Genomic DNA, 23,096 nt, shown 5'->3' on the forward strand with positions numbered 1-23,096 from the left:
AAACACTATACAAATGAATAATAAAATATTAAATAAATAAGTACATTTATACACTTATTAAAAATATTTTTGAGACATAATTACATTTAAATTATATAGTACATACATTTTATATTGCAATCGATACCTAAAACTCGAATGATTCTAGTAAGTGAATACATTAGTCTATGATATCTTGCCAAAGACAAAACTCAATAGTTTTTCCTGTGACTCTGTGGCCAAGAATGCACATAAATTCTATGATTTTGTCAAAAAAGTCAGAAGACAGAAAGTCAGAAACTAAAATGTCACTTTTTAGTAATATTATAACTTAGGTACTAGATTTGCTTTATGTTTATATTTCGTCCGATTAGTATCTACGCATCGTCTGCTATATTAAAGTTTAAAAGAAATCTATATCAGTCTAATATAAGTCTATCTTTTTAATAACTTTACAATGGGAGATAAAAAGTACAAACAGAGTGTAAGTATTCTGTTATATATTACTGATTTATTAATGTTTTGTACTTTATAACCCTTAGAATAACTTAATAAACATTACCATTTTTCAGAAAGCAGATATTGCCAAACAGTTTGATCTCCCTGAGAGACAGTCAAAGATAACAACTTTATTGAACCAAGCTGGTCAGGCTTACTGCATATGCCGCTCGTCAGATAGTTCACGTTTTATGATGTAAGTTTGCCTCGAAACCTAGACTTTGGCTTTATTAAGTTTTGACTATATTAAATCTCCAATAAATGTCTTAACTGATAGATATAGATTACAGCTCTATGTAAGCCTTCTTTCTACTCACCTGATTATACTTTTGTTATTTAGTATATTATTGTCATGTTATTATTATTATTAAAAAGAAAAGGTTAAGAAGTGTACCATTAATGTACTGCTATATACAATTTCAATTTATCAATGTGCGTAAATCAAATCTTATATTATGTTTCAGAGCTTGTGATTCATGTGAGGAATGGTATCACGGAGATTGTATAAATATATCAGAAAGGGAGGCTAAATATATTAAGAATTATTTTTGTGATCGCTGTCGTGAAGAGGACCCTACTCTTAAAACAAGATTCAGACCTCAGAAGAGAGAAAATGATGGTGATTCAGGTGTGACTTGCATCTAATTAACAGAAAATTATTTAATTATATTTATCATCAGTTCTTTCCAAACTAAATTTGGTACCAGGTCAATTAAAAGGAGTTCTTAACATATTTTCTAAAGCAATGTGAATTTGCTTTGAATTATATTCAGGCTATATATTAATTATATGAAAATTTATGAATCTTTCAATATTGTCAATGAAAATTTTATTATACTATATATATAATTTCAGGTAGAGATGATAGAAAGAAAAAACGCAAAGAAAAGGACCATTCAGAAAACAAGTCTTCGAAGAGACCAGTCAAAGATGGCTGCGGAGATTGTTCAGGGTGCTTGCAGACCAATGATTGTGGCCAGTGAGTTAAAGTTTCTTCCGAAGTTGAAAATAATTTCAATTTTATCCAAATATTTTAAATGCAAAAATGAGTTTAACTTATCATTACTTAATTTGTTATATATATTGTCAAGGGAAGCACAATATCTATATTACTATTCTATATACTAATATTCAGGAAAGCACAATATCTAATATTAAATAGTATTTAATTCATAGGCTATTTGACAATGCGAAAAAGAAATTGTGAATTATTGTAATCAATGTATATTATGAGTTTAAAAATGGTTATTTACTAACAAAAGTTGAAAATAATACTTAATTTATTTAAAAATCCATCAATAAAAATGCATTTTTTCAAACGTTTATCACATGACACAAAACGCCAGGAGCGTTATTAGCCAGGCTTATGGTGAAGTCACTTTCTTGTTAACCTTGCTTTTTTTATTATATGTAACACAGATTAAAATACAAGAAAGTGACGTCACCGCCCCATTGCAGCGCCATCATGTCCAAGGAGCGTTTTTGCGCGCTATTTAAATATGGAATTTTTAATACGATATTTTTCGGCAAATATGTACTAAAAATAAAAAAAACAACTTTTACTAGGTTTCTTAACTTCTGCTACATAATATAAAATGGATTTTAAAAAACCAGCTTATTGTGGTGTGTGGAATCTTTGACCAAATTTTTTGTTATTTTTTTTTCAATTGAACTATTTACAGTTTATTATATTATATTAATATACTATTTTTGTTTTTGTTAATTTATTCATGGTTTTTATAGTTGTGACACATGTGAAGACATGTATAAATATGGGGGAAATAACAAGCTGAAGATAAAATGTCGTCAACGATTGTGCGTCAAAAGTAAGAAAACATCAAGAGTTTCGAGGTAAAGAGGTTTTAAATATAGTTAAAATACATTAAAGTTTAAATAAAGTGAAATGAAAATGGTCTTTGTTTGTTTAAGACTATAAAATTTGATTATATTTTCTTTCAAATAATAGCAGTGGCAACAGAATTAAGAAGAAACATCATGAACGTGAAGTATATGAACCAGAGGAATCCATATCGCACTTGCAGACTGCTGAACCAAGGCAATGCTATGGGCCTCAGTGCTCAGGCGCTGCTCAGTATGGCTCCAAGTATTGCTCGACACAGTGTGGCATGAGATTAGCCACTACTAGGATATACCAGGTGAGAAATTGTACAAAGACACCGTGTACCAAGCCTGTGTCATTGTAAGAGATTTAGTTTTACTATAGAGTAGAATAATTACTTTATTCATGATTGTCATGATACAATTTTGTCTCTTTAAGAGAACTCTCTTGTTACCTAGATTTAAGAAATACCAGTACTGTGTTATAGTTACTGTAGTTTTTTTTTTAAATTTTTATTCTTTGTTTTTTAAGGGGCCTTTGTAGGCAGCCTATATGTCGGCCCTTATTGTAGTTATTGGTCTTTCCTCTCAGCTCATAGTAAATATGTAATTTGAGCTTTTATTCTAAATGAAATTTAATCATTGCTTTTTTTTAAGGGTTTTATAATAGTCTTTGGATAAGCCTCGTAGTAGGTAAAGTGCATTTTAGCTTATAGTAAATATGTAATTTGAGCTTAAATTATGCATGAAATTTAATCATTGCTTTTTTTTGTAATAGACTGGAGATAAGCCTCGTAGTAGGTAAAGTGTACGCAGCAAGGCAGTAACGAGTGAGTGTTGGTGTGTCCCGCAGGTGCTGCCGCAGCGCATCCAGGAGTGGTCGCTGTCGTCATGCGTGGCGGAGCAGCGGAACCGCAAGGCGCTTGAAGTGGTCCGCAGCGGGCTGGCGCGCGCGCAGGCGGCGCTGCGGGCGCTCGACAGGCAGCACGCCGACCTCGACGCGCTGCTGGCGCGCGCCCGCCACGCCACCATCGTGCACAGCGACGAGAAGGTGCGCGCGCACTTATTGTCTATTGGACAATCACTACATACCATAAACAAAGTCGCTTCGCGCGCACTTATTGTCTATTGGACAATCACTACATAGTATATTATAATAATGTTGCTTTCTCTGTTCCTTATATTTCTGTGTATGTTTAAATCTTTAAAACTACGCAACGGATTTTGATGCCGCTTTTTTTAATAGATAGTGATTCGAGAGGAAGGTTTTTGTAAATAATACATGGACAGGAATTGTAGAAGTTTCTATGTGATGTCATAGATAAACAAGTTCTGTATTGAGTTTGAGTCGCTAGTAGTAATTAAAATAGGCTATATTATTTTGTTTTCGTTTTTTGTTTTTAATTAGCTACATAATTAATAGAAATGTACAATTTGAACGTTTAGGTTAAAATAAATTGAACTAAATTTTTAACTTAGATATATGATAATATTTGATATGTTCATTAAGAGTGTATTTAACAGTAGTAATGTTGTCTTTGCAGGAAGCAGACGATGAAACGTCGATGTACTGTATCACCTGCGGTCACGAAATACACTCTCGCACGGCCGTGAAGCATATGGAGAAGTGCTTTATCAAGTACGAGGCGCAGGCGTCCTTCGGCAGCCGGCACCGCACGCGCATCGACGGCCAGAGCATGTTCTGCGACTACTACAACCCCATCAATGGCACCTATTGCAAGAGGCTGCGGGTGAGTGCTATACATTTAGAACCGCTTTATTGTCTCTGGTTACTATTCCATATTTGAAATAAGAAATAAAAAATGGTCTATGTATCAAATCAGAAGGAAATAAATTGCTCTGTTTAGTAAATGGACTTAATGTAGATATATTAGTGGTAATCAATGTTGCTTATTGGATGCTTAAAACAATGCGCCATTTATATCAAATACCATAAACAAATATAGAACTGGATATTGTGTGCCTTAATTGTCTATTGTAATGCCATAGTAGTTATAGGAAAATTTACTTGGTTTGCATACCATTTGGCGTGTGATGTTTTTAAATCAGTTAAATTATATTCATATATATGCTAGACATCCACTTTACATAAAAAATAAGACTATATAGACATATAAGACTGCGTCTGCAGCGTTGCCCACTTAAGATGAGGTAGTGTTAGGATATTAGACATGAAAGTGTTTTAGCCGTAAAAACATTATAGGCTAGAAAACAGATAATATTGTATTTGTAATATTAACATCGATAATTTCAAATTACATAAAGCTGATTGGATTTGTTTACAGGTGATGTGTCCAGAACATTTCAAAGATCCAAAAGTCAGTGACACGGATGTTTGTGGATGTCCCCTCGTGCGCAACGTGTTCGAGCCGACCGGGGAGTTCTGTCGGGCTCCCAAGAAGTCCTGCCTCAAGCACTACCAGTGGGAGAAGCTGAGACGCGCTGAAATCGACATGGAGAGGGTCCGCCAGTGGCTGAGGCTGGACGAGTTGGTCGAGCAGGAGAGAAATATACGACTGGCTATGGCTTCTAGGTACACCTCAACAACAACAACAACAACAACAGCCTGTAAATTCCCACTGCTGGGCTAAAGGCCTCCTCTCCCTTTGAGGAGAAGGTTTGGAACATATTCCACCACGCTGTTGGAACATGCGGGTTGGTGGAATACACATGTGGCAGAATTTCTATGAAATTTGTCACATGCAGGTTTCCTCACGATGTTATCCTTCACCGCTGAGCACGAGATGAATTATAAAGATAAATTAAGCACATGAATCAGCGGTGCTTGCCTGGGTTTGAACCCGCAATCATCGGTTAAGATGCACGCGTTTTAACCACTGGGCCATCTCGACTCACCTCATCCTATCTCTTTCTCCTATGTCAAAATCTTGTGGTGAATCAATTTTCTTATGTGTATCTTATATACATGAAATTGCTAACTTTTTTTGTATTCATTGCGATAAATACTATTGTATTCAGTGTTTACGATAGACTTTTCAAAGTAGTCTTCTCTTTCCATAAAGAAATAACCAAATATTTCTAATTTTAACATGGCTAGTGATTCATACAGTCTTGTAGGAGTAATAATAGTAAGAACTAGCGCGCACTGGTAACTTTTGTCACGGTGATTGTTTCGTCACTCTTGTCAAGTCCGTGAAAGAGTGATGGAACAGTCACAGTGACAAAAGTTACCAGTGCGCGCTAGTTCTTAGTCTTTAGTTTCGTACTTCTCTTAATATTATCGTTATGTGTTTACATATTAAGAACTGTAAAAGTGTATAGCATATATGAATGTTTGAAGTATCTGTGTACATAATCGTTATGATATAATTAAATTTCACGATATACATATATGTTTGATAAATTTCACAGAGCCGGTGTACTGGGATTGATGTTACATTCGACATATAACCATGAAGTAATGGAGCGAATCACAAAAGTCAACGAGAATGGAAAGCTGAAGGAGGGCTCATGACAAAAGACCAAAAAGTCACAAGCTGCAACTACTAGATCTATGCATAATAATAAAAATAAATAATAAAGTATCATAATTATATTACAAATGTTTTTTTTTTTGAGATAAGGCTGGACACACAGTATATCTTCGGCAACGATTTAATATTAATGTTGCCATTGTTAAAAAACTGTTCGCTATACGATAGATTCTGACAAACTCGCGTAACCTTATCCTAGCGTCCTATATTAGTTACCTGTTAATAATTAATTTATTTTTCCGTTCATTTTGCTCTTTTATAAACAGTGATACGTCAAAACCAAAGTAAAGAATAAAATTATAAAAGTAATATAAGGGGTGAATAATCACTTGATTTCATGTGTTTGATTTCATTTTTAGCGCCAATTAATTTAGTCGGGCTGTTTTCTCACCGTTTCAGATAATTCCGTGTAATTAGGTAATGGTCTATATCTAGTACAGCTATGCGCTATACTTTCGTTAGAAAAAACATGTTGTCTACATCAATTAATTTATTTATCTGTGATTTAATTAAAACTGTAATTTGATGAATAATTTAATATATCCATTTTAATAAGAGACAAGAAGACAACACAAGAACGTGCTGTAAACTCTAGTTCGACATATTTGTCCAGAAGAAAAATTCTGGGAGTTAGCCCGCACGTTTAAAAAATTTTCTTTAATTTTTAGAATTCAAAATAATTGATATTGATATATAGAATTCAAAATTATTATTTAGACCCTCAACGACCTCCAAAGATCTAAGATTTTATGTTCGTTGAAATGAATGTTCGAAATAATTGTTTATACATTTACATAACTTAGTTTTTTGCTTAAAACAGACACGTAGTATGCGTGTAGAACAAAAACATATGGACAGAGCTTTTTAAAAATACTGTAAATAATCACTCGAAAAAAGATTACTTATTACATCTGTACGTCAAAATATGCCACTGTTTAGTGTTTACATAATTTTAAATTCGCTCTTATCTTAAAAATCGAAAAGATCGAATAAAACATATTTCTTCTATAAAGAAAGATTGTAGGTCATATTAGTATGATACAACTCAACCTATTAAGATACGATCTAATAAATTACAAGAGAACTTAGGCCAAGAAATAATACAACCAAATATACATAACACTATATGTGTAGAAACAATAATTTTCATAAGGATAAAGCTGAAATGAATACTTTGTCAAACTTGAATCTATAAAGAGTAAATTATATATAAAAATTAAACAATAGATTCGTGACAACAACTGACGGTAACTTTTTGGTAACTTTGTACAAGCTCGTCTATCAAAATACCATCTATTCATCAGATATTCTATAAACAAACAGCATCAAAAATTGTTATTTTTCGTAAGTCAAGTCCTTACAAGCGCACGGGACATATGATCAAGTTCGTTGTTAGTTTAAAGTTGGTGGGGCATTGACGATTTTAGGAGCCGATAATATTTATGTATACGCAATGATATTCTACTCTAGTAAATTTAATTTATATTAAATGTAATTAAATAATTTTATTAGAATATCACTGTGTATACGTCAATCTGGGCGGCGTTGACTAATTACTGTCAGGTGGCAAATTTGCTCGTCTGCCCACCGTTAGTAACATAAATATTGTTTGGATAGAGTTAGAAAGAAAGATCTTAAGCCTATGGTCTTTTTAATAATCATATTAAAGAGTAGTTTAATAAATCTCCCTACAGTAGTTTGCGCAGCTAGGGTTCGACACAAAAGCGCATCATTCGCTTTAGACACGGTTCCGTACAATTTAAATCGTATTATCGCTTTATCGTCGTTTATGCGGAAAATTTCACTTTAATATAAATGTATCACGTGTCCTGAATATTTCGTCGTCATATTTTTTAAAGCTAATTTGATAATTTTATTTGGCGCTTCTGCATAAATCTTTTGAATTACAAATTTTACTCTTATTTCATAATAAGTACATGTCATGTAATATTGGACATTAGGCCTTTGGCATAACTTGTCTTAAACCGAGGAAAGGCCTGGCTTGCAAAGACAATTATAATTTTTGCATAATTTGATAAAATGAAAATCAATAGAATCAAAACTAATAAAATTGACGACCTCCGTAGTGTGCACACCGGTTTTGATGGTTACGCAATTCCGAGGTAGAAAAAGTTTATTAGTTTTCTATATTGTCTAGGGTCTGGGTGTTTGTGGTACCGTTATCTTTACTTCTAATTTTCTATAAAACGAGTATTTTAGCTAATTGCATTGGGATCAGAGTAAATGGTCAGTGGAATGTGTGATGCTGCTGGAATAATATTATAAGAAAATAATCATGGACTCATCAAAGCACCTATGAATTGTCATGTTGTAATAATTTTGAACCGCTACCGCCGGTTCGGAAAGTCGATTCTACCAAGAAGAACCGCCAAGAAACTCAGTAATTACTCTTTTCCATCATTTCATTTACAGAGTATGTCAGTAAAGAACACTTTTTATATGTCCTGCCTAGAAATCAATAAATAAAAAGTTCACACTTTTTTATATGATTTATTTAGTAATGTAACCTACCTTACTATTGTAAGCTTTAATAATTTAAATTATAGCTCATATATAATAAACATTCATAAGTATGAATTGGTTCCTCTACTTTTTTCTTGTATATTTTAGAATATACTAAAGAGATTGAACTACATAAGACCTGGTTAATAATATATTAAGCTATTTTATGTGTAAGTATCTTAATCGTATAATCTGTGTAACCTTATTGCACCTTCACCTAAAATCCAAAAGAACATCGAAAATTAAAAAGGTAAAATGCAAGATTATTCAGTTCGGAAACACGTTGCTGAAATGACATTTCGAATCTTTATTTATAATTTTTCATTCTAAATTGTTCTTGGATGACTTCTAAAACCAATTAGAGAACAATGCCAATTTGTACAGTTAGTTATCATATCAAAACATATTTTGCGCGTCCCCTAAAGTCGAGGGCGCACGTGCGACGCCTACCCTCTGTTCTATTTTAATATCAAACCCTATTTGTAATTGAAGCGTGTAATTCATATGACATGTTTTACTAAATCTCATAATTTGACACAGTCGACGACCGTCGGATTTATTTTTACTTTTACGAAATAACAATTCAAGTATACTTTCCTATAAAGTTACGCATTGTATGAAATCATACAATACTATAATGTATATCTTTGTAGTTTTCAAGAATTCTTTCGCAGAATAAATTACAAACGAAAGTTTTGTAATTCAACTATTATTTTAATACTCTGTCTGTCCTATAGTTAGAATTTCTTTATAGCTAAATGTAAGTGTATTAAGTAGGTACATATATAATAGAAGTTTAAAAGTATAAGAATAAAGTCTATTCCAATATCATTGTTATTTATTTTGCTATAAATATAATTCAATAAGGAAATTACAATTACGTTTTGTGGTTTTAATAGGGACACGGAAATAACAAAAATCTAATATATTATCAAGTGATTTATTTTCCGTTACGTGCTTCGAAGTCACTGAAATAACATAGCGCAAATATAAAACTATTAATGCTCGTGTATAACAAATTTCTTTGTTATATTAGGCTACTGTTGGTGAACAGAAGCTTTCAGACGTTTTGTGGCAGTATATAGAATCTGCCTGTAAATGTCCTGCGAAGTAACTATGAGTGTTAAGTATTTCTTTGTCTTACACTGTAGGTGGAATCGGCAGGGTGTAAATAGTTTTAAAAGATGTTAATAATATGCTTGGGATAAGGTTCTGGTTATTTACAATGTATTATTTTAACAAATACGGCATTCGCTTAGGCTACCACACTGAATGCATTAATTTAATTATTGTTATCATTAAATAGTTTGTAATCACTGTTTATCGTGTTAAAGTCATTTAACTTATTTTCTTTGTACAACAAATTTTATTTACGTTTGCAATTTTTGGATTAAAATGGAAGAAATACATAATATCTGATTTCTTGACCCACCCTTCCATGGATCATGATCCATCGTATTTACTTCGAACTACGAACGTATTTAGCGTCAAATGTGACAAATATCTTTAATATAATTTGGACAATTCGCATTGTGTCCGCCATCTGCCCCTGGTTACGCGTATCATGGTAATGTGATGGAGCAATCAATAAAAGATTATTTCGTCCTTGCTGAATAACTTTATGGTTTGCAGGTGCAGCGATGAAGTTACGTTTTTCCTACATTTAATGTTTGTCTTTATTTCATTCTAACAAGCCAGAATAATCAATAGTTTATTTTTTAATGAATTATTTGAAGTAAAATTATAGAACAAGGCCTTTATAAGCATTATTGAATACAACATTCAATCCAAAATGTTAAAAGCTACTAGGTATATACTGAGTATACATTTTACCGCGAAGAAACGACAGGAAACTCTCTAGTTACACAAATACAAGGTAACTCGACCAACAAAGTCCAAAGTATTATTTGTAAGATTAATATTAATCAAATTAATTAAGTTTATTTAATATGTATTTTATTATCTGTAGGAATCGTGTTGAGTAATATCTATTTCTAGTTTGTTTATTAATGTTATTTACAACAAACCTTCGACTTAAAGTCACCACCATTTTACCTCACGAAGATTGAATTTATAAAAGTAGCACATGCCCATCCTCGGGACTCAAACTATCTCCATATCAAATTTCATTTCAATCGGTTCAGCGGTTTTAGCGTGAAGGGATAACAGCCCGAGTCACTTTCGCGTTTATAATATTAGTATAGATTACTTAAATCGAATGAATAAAAATCTTCGGAATTTTAGTATAGAAATGAATATCTCATGAAGGATTTAATGATTTTGCGGAATTGAAAGGTTTTCGTTACAAGGCTTTTTTATGGTATTGGTTGGCGGACGAGCATATGGGCCACCTGACGGTAAGTTGTCACCATCACCCATAGACAATGACGCTGTAAGAAATATTAACTATTCCTTATATCGTCAATGTGCCACCAACCTTGGGAACTAAGATGTTATGTCTCTTGTGCCTGTAGTTCCACTGACTCACTCACCCTTCAGACCAGAACACAACAATACAGAGTACTGTTATTTGGCGGTAGAATAACTGATGAGTGAGTGGTACCTACCCAGTCGGGCTTGCACAAAGCGCTACCACCAAGTAAATCTATCTATCTTAATAGTTTAAATTTTGAGTCAAAGCTATTTCTAATAATACCGTATATGGTAGTTTAGGTATAAATTGTGCTTTACATTCGGCTGGGTAAAGACAGTTGATTTTTTTTATAGGTAATCAAAACTACAGTAATTGTTGTGTATGCGCGATGAATCAATGATTAGGTATACCATCATAATTCATTATTTTTCTGTACCCTTTAAAAAATAATGAAGTATCTTTGGCAAATAATACCATATCACTTATATCTTGAACATACAAAGAAATAACATTTATGCACTATTTGATATAGAAAAGGAACTATAAATGATTCTTTTAGTCAACTACCCACATCATCAATATAGATTCAACACAAATACAGAAGATTATTCCATGACTGAAAACTTGTTGAACTCTCTGATTTAATTATTAGTTTAGCTTATTTAAAAGATTTATTAAAAAGACGCATAGACTTTAAAAATAAATATATATTATTTGTTGAAATAAATAGTAAGAAACAGACTAAATTTTCAATCGGGCTTGCAAATATGACCCGCCCACTGCCACTAATTCGGTGGGCTATGTCGATGACTTTGGTTCTTTGACGGATCACCTCATTTCTGATGCGATCCCTCAAAGAAACGCCGAGCATAGCCCTTTCCATAGCACGCTGAGCGACTTTAAGCTGGTGGACCAGCCTTGTCGTGAGTGTCCACGTTTCGGCTCCGTATGTCATGACGGGTAGGACGCACTGATTGAAGACTTTCGTCTTAAGGCACATCATCATCTATATGTATATATATACACAGTATCTATATCTATACAGTCATCTATATATATACAGTACAGATATTTTTTGTTAAGTAAAATGTTTATTTTATTACTTTTTTTTCCGTAGAATTTAAATTTATCTTAATCTTGTAAAACAAAGATCCATCCGCAGAATTTTTTTAAATGAGCAATTCCAAACGGTTTGCTTTTCGTCTTTTATAATATGGTTAGCAATAATTTAGTGACTCTGCTACTTCCAAATATTTTACGGACTAAACTATTAAAATTAGGTACCTTACGTATGATTTGTTCTGCTGGGTTCAAGATTTAAGGGCGGATGAGCCCGTGTAATTACAGGCTCACCTTAAGCCCATTGGTAGGTTCCGCAGTTTAGTATAAGTAGTCGCTTAATCTCCTCACATTATCAGATGACCCATTTGTTTGTCAGACACCTTGTAACAATTTAAAAAAATACGTCTGTTTTCACCAAGGAAGTACTACCAACTACTTGATTATTGCAATGAAACCTTTATCGAGAAATCTTTTGCAATTACCTACTTTATTTTTTAATTGCAGACAAAACTATTTTGATCAGTATCGAAAACTACACTTTAGGTATATTATCATCTTTAAAAACATTAAATAAGTAGAGGTAGTTTTATGTTAGAAGGTAAGTGTATTTTATTTGGGATAACTTGACAATCGCAAAGTCGATACTACTATACGCCCCCTGAACCTGTTGTCACCAATGAGAGCGGACCACCCTAAAACAACCCCTTCTTGCACCAATCAGAATCAAGAGAACTGACGTTACAATGGTTTGGGGGTATTTTAGATACGTATCATATGATAGTGCACCTTAATGCTAGATATATAGAGTTGTAATTTGAACGACCAGATATTTTAATAATTCCGGGTTTATATTTTGGGATGGTATGAAATTGTTATATTTTGATTTAGTACTCTTTCATTCTTGGTCTTGACTGGATCAGGGAAGTCAAACATTTTCGAATTTCAGTTCTTATGTTAAGTTTTCCTTGTGGTGTGTGAGTTTTGTTCGGGAGTGTCAACAGCAAGACTCAAGATTCATTTCCCGCTGATGTCATACGGTAGCGAGACGCCGCACGTTTGGAGCAGCTCGTCTGTACGTTAAATATTATAATTGTGCATTTTCTATTTTCAAATATTGTCTCAAATAAACTTCATATAATTCTATTCAGCTAGCAATGACTATTACACTTTCTCCTAATTAAGGTTTATTTAATAATTGATTAATCTATAACGTATCTGTTGGTATTAAGTTCAGTGAGTTAGTCTGAAGATTTTAAAGACAATTAAAAATAATTCTGAAAAGTGTAAAAAAGGTTTGGTATAATCCTAAGTTATATATTTAAAATCATAAAATTTGTTAGATAGTCTGTTTTATGACTATTGTATTATTTTGTTTTCATTGTAATATATTGTAGTATTAAGCATTTGTATGTATATATGTATTTTTTATTAAAATAATAGCCCTAAAATATTTTGACGAAAATAGAATAAAAGACTCAGTAACTTTGTTGATGTTTGGGTACATATTCTTGCTTATTCTTTGGGTAATTAAAATTACAGAATGTATTGTCTAATTATAGTTTTAAACAATTTGTTTATATGTGTAGGGCAGTGAGGTGTCTCCATACGGACCGCTTTGGGACGCGCCACCAGCGCCCGTACCGTATCCCGACATCCTGGCTTTTCCACCCGCTGATCTGGGTAAGTGAAATAATTAAGATTTTTTTTTAAATAATTAATACCTAAATTTGCGTACGTATATGTACAGATACAACAGGAATTTTATTACATTTCTTCAAGGATCCTAGTCCTAACAAGATTGTCTGGAAATAGCACATACGTTACCTATCTTAAAGTTAAGCTATTAGTTAGCAATTTATGTGTATATATAGTTTTCAGCTACAGAAATATAACTTGTTTTTTGATAAAGACTGAAATTTGTTGCAAATCAATAACAATGGAGTATCAAATTAGATTTGACGTTATAAGGTCATCGAGTTAAATTTTTAGGAAATGTTTTACTTTTAACATTATTTTTGTAATTTTAAATGAACTCAACACTAAACATAATATATATGATGGCTTCAGATTGTTGTTATTGGTGTAGTTATAAAATTCACAAATTATTAATAATTGAGGACCAATCATATTACAACCTCATTCGTTCTATTTTTAACTGTGAGTTAAAATAGATCTGTGTATTGTTAGTATGGTCGGCGGCAGGATGCGGACGAGGCTCCTCTCGTTCGACCCCCGGAGGCAAGAAGCCAAGGCGACGCGTCGCTTCCGTCGCTCAGCGTCGCGCCGCAAACATCAGAGAGCGCCGTCGCATGTTCAATTTGAACGAAGCCTTCGATAAACTACGTCGTAAGGTAATTTCCTTTAAAGTAAAAGTAAAGTAAAGTAACAGCCCGTATATTTCCCACTGCTGAGATAAGGCCTCCTCTTCCATTAAGGAGAGGGTTTGGAACATATTCTACCACGCGGGTTGGTGGCATGCACATGTGGCAGAATTTCGATGAAATTAGGCACATGCAGGTTCCCTCACGATGTTTTCCTTCACCGCCGAGCACGAGATGAATTATAAACACAAATTAAGCACATATACATATATAGCGGTACTTGCCTGGGTTTGAACCCGCATCAAGATGCACGCGTTCTAGCCACTGGGCCATCTCAGCTAATTTCTTTTAATCCTAAACAGCTATATTAATATTATAAATGTGAAAATAACTCTGCCTGTCGGTCGGTCTTTGACGTATTTGAAGAAATTTGTTATGAAGCAAACTTGAACTCCAAGAAAGGTTCCAAGGCTACTTTTTTTGTATGACGAGAGTGAAGCCGTGGACGACTACTAGTTACTCATATATAATCTGTTTAATTAGAGTAGATTTGCAGTAAATTTTTTTATCAAAGCTTTAAGCATTAGTTTTAAAACAGTTCATTTCATTTTGATTAGTGTATTTTGAAACATTTCTGAAAGTAGACTGTGATGTCCTTTATTTGTATCTCGGGATTATAAATAAAACCACCAAATTATCAGTAAATAGATACACAACTCAAGAGAACATCTACCCGCTCCCGATGACTGATCGAAGTGTGAGTGAGGCGCCACAGTTGATTTGTGCACTATATTTTATTATTAGTCACTTTTTTTTTATAACTATGACGCTGTAAGAAATAATAACTATTCCTTACATCGTCAATGTGCCAACAACCTTGGGAACTAAGATGTTATGTCCTTGGGCCTGTAGTTACACAGGCTCACTCACCCTTCAAACCGGAACACAACAATACTGAGTACTGTTATTTGGCGGTAGAATAACTGATGAGTGGGTAGTACCTACCCAGACGAGCTAGCACAAAGCCCTACCACCAAGAAATACCACATAGACGATTCCTGTCTTTTGTTTTTGCTTTTAAAAGGATATTTTTATTATACAGGTTCCAACGTTTGCATATGAAAAACGGCTTTCCCGTATCGAAACCTTGCGTTTAGCTATCACATATATTAGTTTTATGTGTGAGTTGCTCCACGGGTCGCCACAGCCTCACCACTCACATTCTTCTCTGCACCCACCACGCCATGTCTTCGACGCTGAGGTACCTTGGTGCGCTTAATTACTTAACAATTACAAAACCTTTCTGTTGTTACCAGTACTCATTCATTTTTGGTAAGATTTTATTATAGTGCATTTAATAGTTTCTATATATTTGTAAAAGTAAACCCAGGACAAGAAGTGGAATATTACCTTGAATTTAAAATGGTATATAAAAAAACATATTATTCAATTAATATATATTGAAAAGATCTCAATGTAATCTAGTCATTATTGTAGTGATATGTACGTAAGAGCTGCGAAAAATATATCTTTTTCTATACTACTTAGGTTAGTCAGAAGTCTTCCAATAGTTTTAAGACTTATTTATTATAAATTGTACTCATTTACAGATTAATGGCCATTATGTAATAAAGAGTTTTTTAAGTGTCATTATTCTGTTCACTAATAAACGTAGATCTAGAGAAATATGTCTTTGATTTCGGACCTAATTGCTCCATTAGTTAATTACTTTAATAGGATCATAATTTTAAATGTCTATTCTGTTTAAGCTCTCACTAAGTATTTACTTTTAAATTGTTATTCGTTAATCTTTATCAATGTAATTATAAATCCCCAATATTATGTATTGAAGTCTTTTTTTATATGTCTAATATGTATATATTTAAGGGTGATGCTTGTTACTGATTAGTATTCGTAAAACGTTTGTGCAGTCACGATATCCATTGAACAAGAAGCCAGTGAAGAAATTTCATTAAAATGCAGATCTTTTTTATATTGGTGAGTTTTGTTCTTGAATCTATTTATTTACTCTTCAAATTTAAAACTACAAGATTTCAACCAATGCGAGAGGCCCAGTCAATAGTTATATAATATTTTAACCAATCATGAGCAACATTTTTACAATTTAAATAGTGACTGTGTATTCGTAGTACTGTTGGTGTTTTTCAGTCAACATTGGCATTATGGCTAAAATAATATAAGACTAATTTGTTTCAGTTTATAACATTGATGAGGTATGTGGTAATTGGTACCACTTTGGAAGTAGATAGATCGAAGAGAGATAGCATTTCAACAAAAAATATTGTATTTGGAATTTTTGGTGTAAATGCGAACAAACCCAGTTCACAAATAGAAAATCGCAATGAAAACATTTTTAAAATACCAAAAAATGACAACTTCTATGAAAGATTTTTAGCAGATCTATATTACAACGATAACAAGGCCGACAAACCTTTAGTACAAATTCATCCTTTACCAATGAAATTTGTAGCAAGACCTCAGTATCCGATTTTGTTCAATAAACTTTCGAGTAAGTGTTGCTTTGAGCGTGGAAACAATTTATTGAATAATAACCGATTGATCAATCATTATGTGCCTAAAGACGCGTTTTTAACAACAAGCAAATCGGTACCATTTATTACCAACAAAGGCTTCTTTGGTCGTAAAGATAATGCAACAATTGTCGATAGTGAAGTGAAAAAGGTAATTTCAGAACCATACTTATATGATCAAAGTAGAATTGATAAAACAAATCAAGAACAGTCACTATTTGCTCCGAATCAGACTCATTCTGATATTAAAAATGAAAATAACAATACGGCTTATGATGCTGAAATTGGTAAAAGCCAACAGGTTGGTAATTTATCGCAATTGACAAATATTGTTAACGATGACTTAAAGGATATAAAAATGGATGAAAAAGCGATGACATCTTCTCCTACGACTTATGGACAAATCGATGAAGTGATCAGCACAACAGACAGACGGACAGTTTCTGTGGACATTGAAGAAAACAATCAAAAATATTATAAATCTCCATATTATACAACGATATCCGAACCAGTACATTCAAACAATAATATAAATATGTACAATACTACTGAACAAAGCAAAATTAACGGTAGCGAAATGAAAAATCAAAAAGATTCTTTGCAAGGCAGATTTGAAACAAGTGATGTATGGCCTCAACTATATTCGTCTTTAACTAAAATGAATACCTCTATTCCTTTAAGGGCTTTTAAAAATGTAATTAATGATTTTATGATGTCAGAATTTAAGACCAAAGATCAATCTTCAAAAAACAAGTATGTTGAAGGAAATCTCGTAAAACAGCGTATAATTATGAATAGCGATAATTTTAATGATGACAATATAGCTTACTTCAAAAACAAGCTTTCCTTGAGCAATGTAGCTACACTGGACAAACCCATTGCCATTTCTTCTGAGAAACCAGTTCTTGACAATAGCGATGATTCAGAACCTTTGGGAAAAAAATCGCGGAAGACTTTAAAGGAAAGAGGCGATATTCCAAACTTTTAGTTTAAATAATGCCAATAAATTAATTTTTAATATCCTTTCATTTTATTTTTTTCCGCTTCTGTTTCTGTTATAAAATTGATACATCCATGAAGTCTTATCAGAAACTTATTCGTGTAGTTCATTCAGAAAAATAAATTAAAAGGAATCATATATCTTTCATAGATATATCTTTGGAGAGATATAAAATTCGGAAGATAAATCAAATTTTTGACTTTTAAAATAATAATTTACTCATTGCTTTAATTATAAGTCTGTGTATGTTAGAACAGAACTAAATTGTACAGAAGCAAAATACAGTAGATTTTTGAGATCCCTTTAACTATACAACTGGCTGGAAATAATAAAAAAAAAAAAAACAAAAGCGCGCGAAACCATCAAGCCGTCATTATTCTTTTCTTTTTGGGCGCGAACATTAAGGTCAATATTGGCGCGACTTGTAATTTGTTATAAGTGTTATTTGTGTCTTATTTGGATTTGTTATCTCAACAGAGTAAGTAATTTACTTCATTATGTATGATTTGATGATTTATTTATGTTATGATATTTTCGAAGTTAGAACTATTTTTGGTTAGAACGCGTGCTTCTTAACCGATGATTGATGATATATGTGCTCAATTTGTGTTTATAATTCAACTCGTGCTCGGCGGTGAAGGAAAACATCGTAAGGAAACCTGCATGTGACTATTTCATTAAAATTCTACCACATGTGCATTCCACCAACCCGCATTGGAACAGCGTGGTGGAATATGTTCCAAGCCTTCTCCTTAATGGGAGAGGAGGTCATTAGCCCAGCAGTGGGAAATTTACAAGCTGCTACTTTTGTAAACGATTAAAGTTATTAAAAAATAATTTAGTAAATTCTTGTCTTTTTTAATCTATTTCACTTATGTATGCTAAATGGAGAGTATGTGTGCAAAATGTGTCATTTATTATACATCGGTCGATACATAAAAAACCGTCGCTCCTTATCGCTTGGTATACATAAAATAATTCACAATTCATCGACTAATTGATTTGAACTTGAGAGATAGAACTGTTTGTTGGGTAATTCCAAAGCTAAAGTTCATAATGAAATAAATTTTAGCTGCACAAGCAATTAACCTTTATTATTACAAAATATTACAATGACGAAGTTTGATATGTAGTTTGTTTTCACATATATTGTATATAAAGTTGTATTACATAACTCTTTTAGATAATGTATGGTTAATGGCAGTTGTTTCCATTCGTAGCATGTGTTGGTAAGTGTTTATGTTTTTGGTAACGTATCAAAGAAATATAGATGAATAGGATTGTTTATTTAATTTGTTGATCTATGTACATATGTATATTGATAATTATATATTTTTTCATACTTATAATAAATTTTAAACATAGTAATTTAGTAAAGTAAAATTTCTCAAATACTGTTGTTTATATTTTGCTTTTCGTTCCCTCGCTTAATAACTAATTAGAATTATTTTATTTTTATATTTATCCTTTGTTCTACTTCAAATGAAGTACGTATATTTGGGTTCTTAATATAATTGTATTTTTGCATATTTATTAGGTACTTTAACTTACGAACTACCGTAAATAAAATAACACATAGATTTATTTTAGTCGAAACCAAATCTAAAATATCTTTAAAATATTTTGTTTAATTAACCTTCTGAATAAAATGAAGAGCTCGAATCTAATGAAACGAGGCAAATTATTTAAACCCGTTTATTTTTAAAGTAGTATTTAATATTTATAGTACATAATACTTATTTACAAGTTACTCTTTAATGGTATCTAATATCCAATCGATGTATGCTGTGACGTCAGTGTATACACCCGGGAATAGCGAGCCACATTGCTTTGGACCGTAAGATACGACACCGTACTGGATCATTCTGAATTTGCCGTCAATTTTACTTTCCAACATAAGAGGTCCACCAGAGTCACCGCTGCAAGAGTCCTTCTTCAATTCGCCAGCACAAATCTTTTTAAGCGTCGTATCACCATTGTCCGAATTTCTAAAAAAAAAGTATTTGTTTTAAATACTCATATATTTACATAATTAATGAGTCGAGATGGTCCAGTGGTTAGAACGCGTGCATCTTAACCGATGATTGCAGGTTCGAACCCAGGCAAGCACCGCTGATTCATGTGCTTAATTTGTCTTTATAATTCATCTCGAGCTCAGCGGCGAAGGAAAACATCGTGAGGAAACCTGCATGTGACAAATTTCATAGAAATTCTGCCACATGTGTATACCACTAACCCGCATTGGAACAGCGTGGTGGAATATGTTCCAAACCTTCTCCTGAAAGGGAGAGGATGCCTTTAGTCCAGCAGTGGGAATTTACAGGCTGTTGTTGTTGTTGTTGTTACATAATTAATAAAACCTTCTTGATGGATTTTTAAATTATGAAAAATATATAGGGTTTACTTGTTGTACATGTCACGGCAAGCAGAGGCTGTTAGGATCGGTATCGTGACCTTCCGGAGCACGGATGACTGATAGCCGGTGTCAGTTGTGCCCCAGCCTGCGACTGTTGCTGATTTACCGCCGAGAACGACGTTACGAAGGTCTCTTTTCACTGGTAGGCATATCGGTGCGACATTTTCTGTAAGAAAATAAGATATACAAAATTTGTAAGTTATTAAGCGACAAAATCATATTTTTAGTGTTCAAGAAGGTAACTTTGGGAACTTTTGTAGCTTGTTCTATTACAATGTTCCTCAAATTATTGGTGTATAGGTCTAGGTGTAAATTGTGCACGATGAAATTCTATATCATGTAGACCTATAAAAAAAGGTAAGAATCTATATATATAAAATATATAAATATATACCTATAATATAAAATTAAGTACGTAAAGTTCAGTGATGTTTATTTAGATTTGAATCAACGAAATTCCATTAAGATTCGCGATATAAATTTATCGGACCATGTCGGTTTTTTTTTAAATATTTATTACATTTTTTTATGGTATTCTTCTGTCTATTTTCCAAAGAGACATAACCCTACCACGAAGTGAATATTAAGTAGGAAAATATGCGGATAATTTTGCTGCCACGTTTAGAATGGCCCTATCCCTTAATGGATAGTATTTTTAAAACCAAAAATGGGGTAATCTTGTTTTTATATTTTAAATGATTCTTACTATGTGAAAAATCTATTGGTTTCTTCAGACGAAGTAGAGCGATGTCGTTATCCACAGGCGAACGTGCGTAGCCTTGGTGAGGAATACTTTCTTCGATAGATATATCCTGTAAAATTTAAATTATTATTACACCAGACTTGTGTTTTGTCGAAAGGATTGAGATTATAGTCTTAATCACATACGAATAAAAATTGAAAATAGCTATGGTATAAATTATAATCGTGTGGAATGGGGTGTTATCAAAATTTTTTAGCGTATTTTTTTGCATTTGCATTTTTATGTGCATTTTGTGTCTAAATTTCTTCTTGTATTTGCAAATGACGTGAAAACCGGATTGTTTCTACTTGTTAAGGCAACGTGGTAGATTCGACTTGGGCATTTAGTGTTTGATATTTTCCTGTTACATACATATGTAGCACAATATTTGTAAAATATTACTTTTTGTTCTTGTTTTGCAAGCCTTTACTGTTGGAAACTTATAGTGGCAGGGGCACAAAAAAGGTTAGGGGATAGATGTAAGATATAGCCCCCATCCTTTTTTGTGCCCCTGAAAACGTGTATGCCAAAATTTTATGATCGGTTGAGTGGTTAAGAAGTGAGAGCGAAACACAAATAAATAAACAAACTCAATTCGCACTTAACACTACGGATTCTATGCTATAAATGCTATTCTTTTTTTAAATTGAAATACTGTAATCATTAGCTAAATTACTGAGATATTTTTGATGTGGAACAATTATAGGTGGCAATTCCATACATGGATAAAAGAGAGTCATGTAAAGAAATGTGCTTAAGCGTGGCGACCTTAAAATTATACTACAATTCTCGTCGACTTTACGAAGAAAATTTAAGAACATCTTCAATTTTCGTTATATTTTAATGTTAAAAAGTTAGTACCTGAATATGTCTTTCGCAATAGATTTTAGGGTATTCTCCCTGGCAGTCTTCTTTGGAATTGATGTCGAACTCCCCGACTCGTACACCAGCTAATTTCTTGTTTACAACGCAGTGGGCGGCGGTCATAACGTATCGAGAGTTGATTATACTTCCACCACACTTGAATTGAAGGTTGTCTTTACCTAAAAAATCAGGATTTCCCAGTGGTTAGAATACGTGATCTTAACCGATGGTAACAGCTCAAACCTTTGCCTAGGCAACATTAGAATAGAAGTGGTTAATTAATATTTTAAATTCATCGCCAGCTTGGTGCTGAAGGAAAACATTACACATTTTTGTGTTCAAAATAAATAAAAATATTGCTACCTGGTGCAGCACGGGTTCGGTGTGATATGAGTGCCATCCATGGAAACTCCCAAAGGTTGGCTATTACTCCTCCGAAGATACGGTCACCGTCAATTTGCCCACATTTTGTTGGCAGCAGGTTTATGTTTGGGTGGGATTCTAGAGAATCTGCGTCTGGGCCTTCGGAGTCATCGCCGAGAAACCCTAATCGATCATCAGTCATTCGAAATTCGGAGCAGCAAACCTGCGAACATTATAATTAAAATACAATATTATTTAAACAAACGCTTTTTACTTAGTCTTAACTTTAAGCCTAATATTTATATGGACGAGAGCTGATGTCCTAAATATAGATAATTATTTATTTAGTTCAGAAACACATGCGTTGTTCATTTGTAGGATTCGGATTGAGCTATTTATGCTTTATATTATTTACCCTTCAACTAAGATTAAAGGCTTCATTAATATGAAGTTAACATTTCCTGTTATTTTGAATAGTTCATTAGAACTATGTAACCAAAAGGGGTTGTTATAATTATCAACTGAATAGTGAGCGCAATGCAAATGCAATATTTCATTATTGCAATACTAAAATTGCAATTATTGCAATACCCAAAATGAAAATCTTGCCTGGATCAATTAAAAATATTGGTTATTTATAGTAGGTAGCCCGCAACCAGAATGTGCCAAAGTGGTTGGCAATCGTGTGAAATCCTGTCATCGCATCGTTTATCGGCCCTGCGTTTGAAATCCGATCAAATTGTAAAGGCATCCCATTGAATTACGAGATTGGATGACACGCTCATTAAGATATCAGTGTCTATAGCGGACTCACCTTCGGCAACCTTTTGCCATCGACTACTTCAGTTCCGCAAAGCGATGACTTTAATTTTTCATCGTTTGCTACGTTGATTGCGGCAAAACGAATCGCTTCGGGACAGGAACGAAATAACGTACAGTCTGCATCAGTACTGCATCGTTCTGTAAATAAATAGTTTATTTATTTGTTTTATATACTGTTTCTTAGAGGTCTGCACTTCTAAAAAAAATCTGCAGTAGTTTTTTTATT

At 33.0% G+C, this 23,096-nt stretch overlaps 4 protein-coding genes across 5 annotated transcripts; 3 read left to right on the forward strand and 1 right to left on the reverse strand.

The window, feature by feature from the left end:
* Nucleotides 1-183: 183 nt before the first annotated feature.
* Nucleotides 184-5,888, forward strand: LOC124538664 (CXXC-type zinc finger protein 1-like). The gene is made up of 10 exons (XM_047115798.1): nucleotides 184-463; nucleotides 552-673; nucleotides 942-1,105; nucleotides 1,333-1,456; nucleotides 2,221-2,328; nucleotides 2,444-2,633; nucleotides 3,170-3,367; nucleotides 3,861-4,067; nucleotides 4,623-4,870; nucleotides 5,710-5,888. Exons 1-10 carry the CDS (start codon nucleotides 437-439, stop codon nucleotides 5,810-5,812), a joined length of 1,491 nt encoding a protein of 496 aa, XP_046971754.1. The 5' UTR covers nucleotides 184-436; the 3' UTR covers nucleotides 5,813-5,888.
* A 6,826-nt stretch (nucleotides 5,889-12,714) lies between these two features.
* LOC124538636 (protein Fer3-like) lies at nucleotides 12,715-15,390 on the forward strand. Its single transcript, XM_047115755.1, has 4 exons — nucleotides 12,715-12,862; nucleotides 13,377-13,470; nucleotides 13,978-14,141; nucleotides 15,214-15,390. The coding sequence occupies exons 1-4, from the start codon at nucleotides 12,818-12,820 to the stop codon at nucleotides 15,388-15,390; spliced, it is 480 nt and encodes a 159-aa protein (XP_046971711.1). The 5' UTR covers nucleotides 12,715-12,817.
* Nucleotides 15,391-16,028: 638 nt separating this feature from the next.
* LOC124538487 lies at nucleotides 16,029-18,152 on the forward strand. The gene is made up of 2 exons (XM_047115564.1): nucleotides 16,029-16,109; nucleotides 16,329-18,152. Exons 1-2 carry the CDS (start codon nucleotides 16,089-16,091, stop codon nucleotides 17,649-17,651), a joined length of 1,344 nt encoding a protein of 447 aa, XP_046971520.1. The 5' UTR covers nucleotides 16,029-16,088; the 3' UTR covers nucleotides 17,652-18,152.
* Nucleotides 18,153-19,342: 1,190 nt separating this feature from the next.
* On the reverse strand, nucleotides 19,343-22,270 carry LOC124538282 (melanization protease 1-like). Of its 2 annotated transcripts, none has more exons than XM_047115289.1 (5): nucleotides 22,049-22,270; nucleotides 21,683-21,864; nucleotides 20,786-20,891; nucleotides 20,077-20,245; nucleotides 19,343-19,651 (listed from the first exon to the last, which is right to left on the reverse strand). In XM_047115289.1, the coding sequence occupies exons 1-5, from the start codon at nucleotides 22,248-22,250 to the stop codon at nucleotides 19,411-19,413; spliced, it is 900 nt and encodes a 299-aa protein (XP_046971245.1). In that variant the 5' UTR covers nucleotides 22,251-22,270; the 3' UTR covers nucleotides 19,343-19,410. The 2 variants fall into 2 exon arrangements, with proteins under 2 accessions (XP_046971245.1, XP_046971244.1); XM_047115288.1 differs by having other exon boundaries at nucleotides 20,068-20,245.
* Between the last annotated feature and the right edge of the window lie 826 nt (nucleotides 22,271-23,096).

The sequence above is a fragment of the Vanessa cardui genome, chromosome 20 (genome assembly GCF_905220365.1).
Source record: "Vanessa cardui chromosome 20, ilVanCard2.1, whole genome shotgun sequence".
Lineage (NCBI taxonomy): Eukaryota > Metazoa > Arthropoda > Insecta > Lepidoptera > Nymphalidae > Vanessa > Vanessa cardui.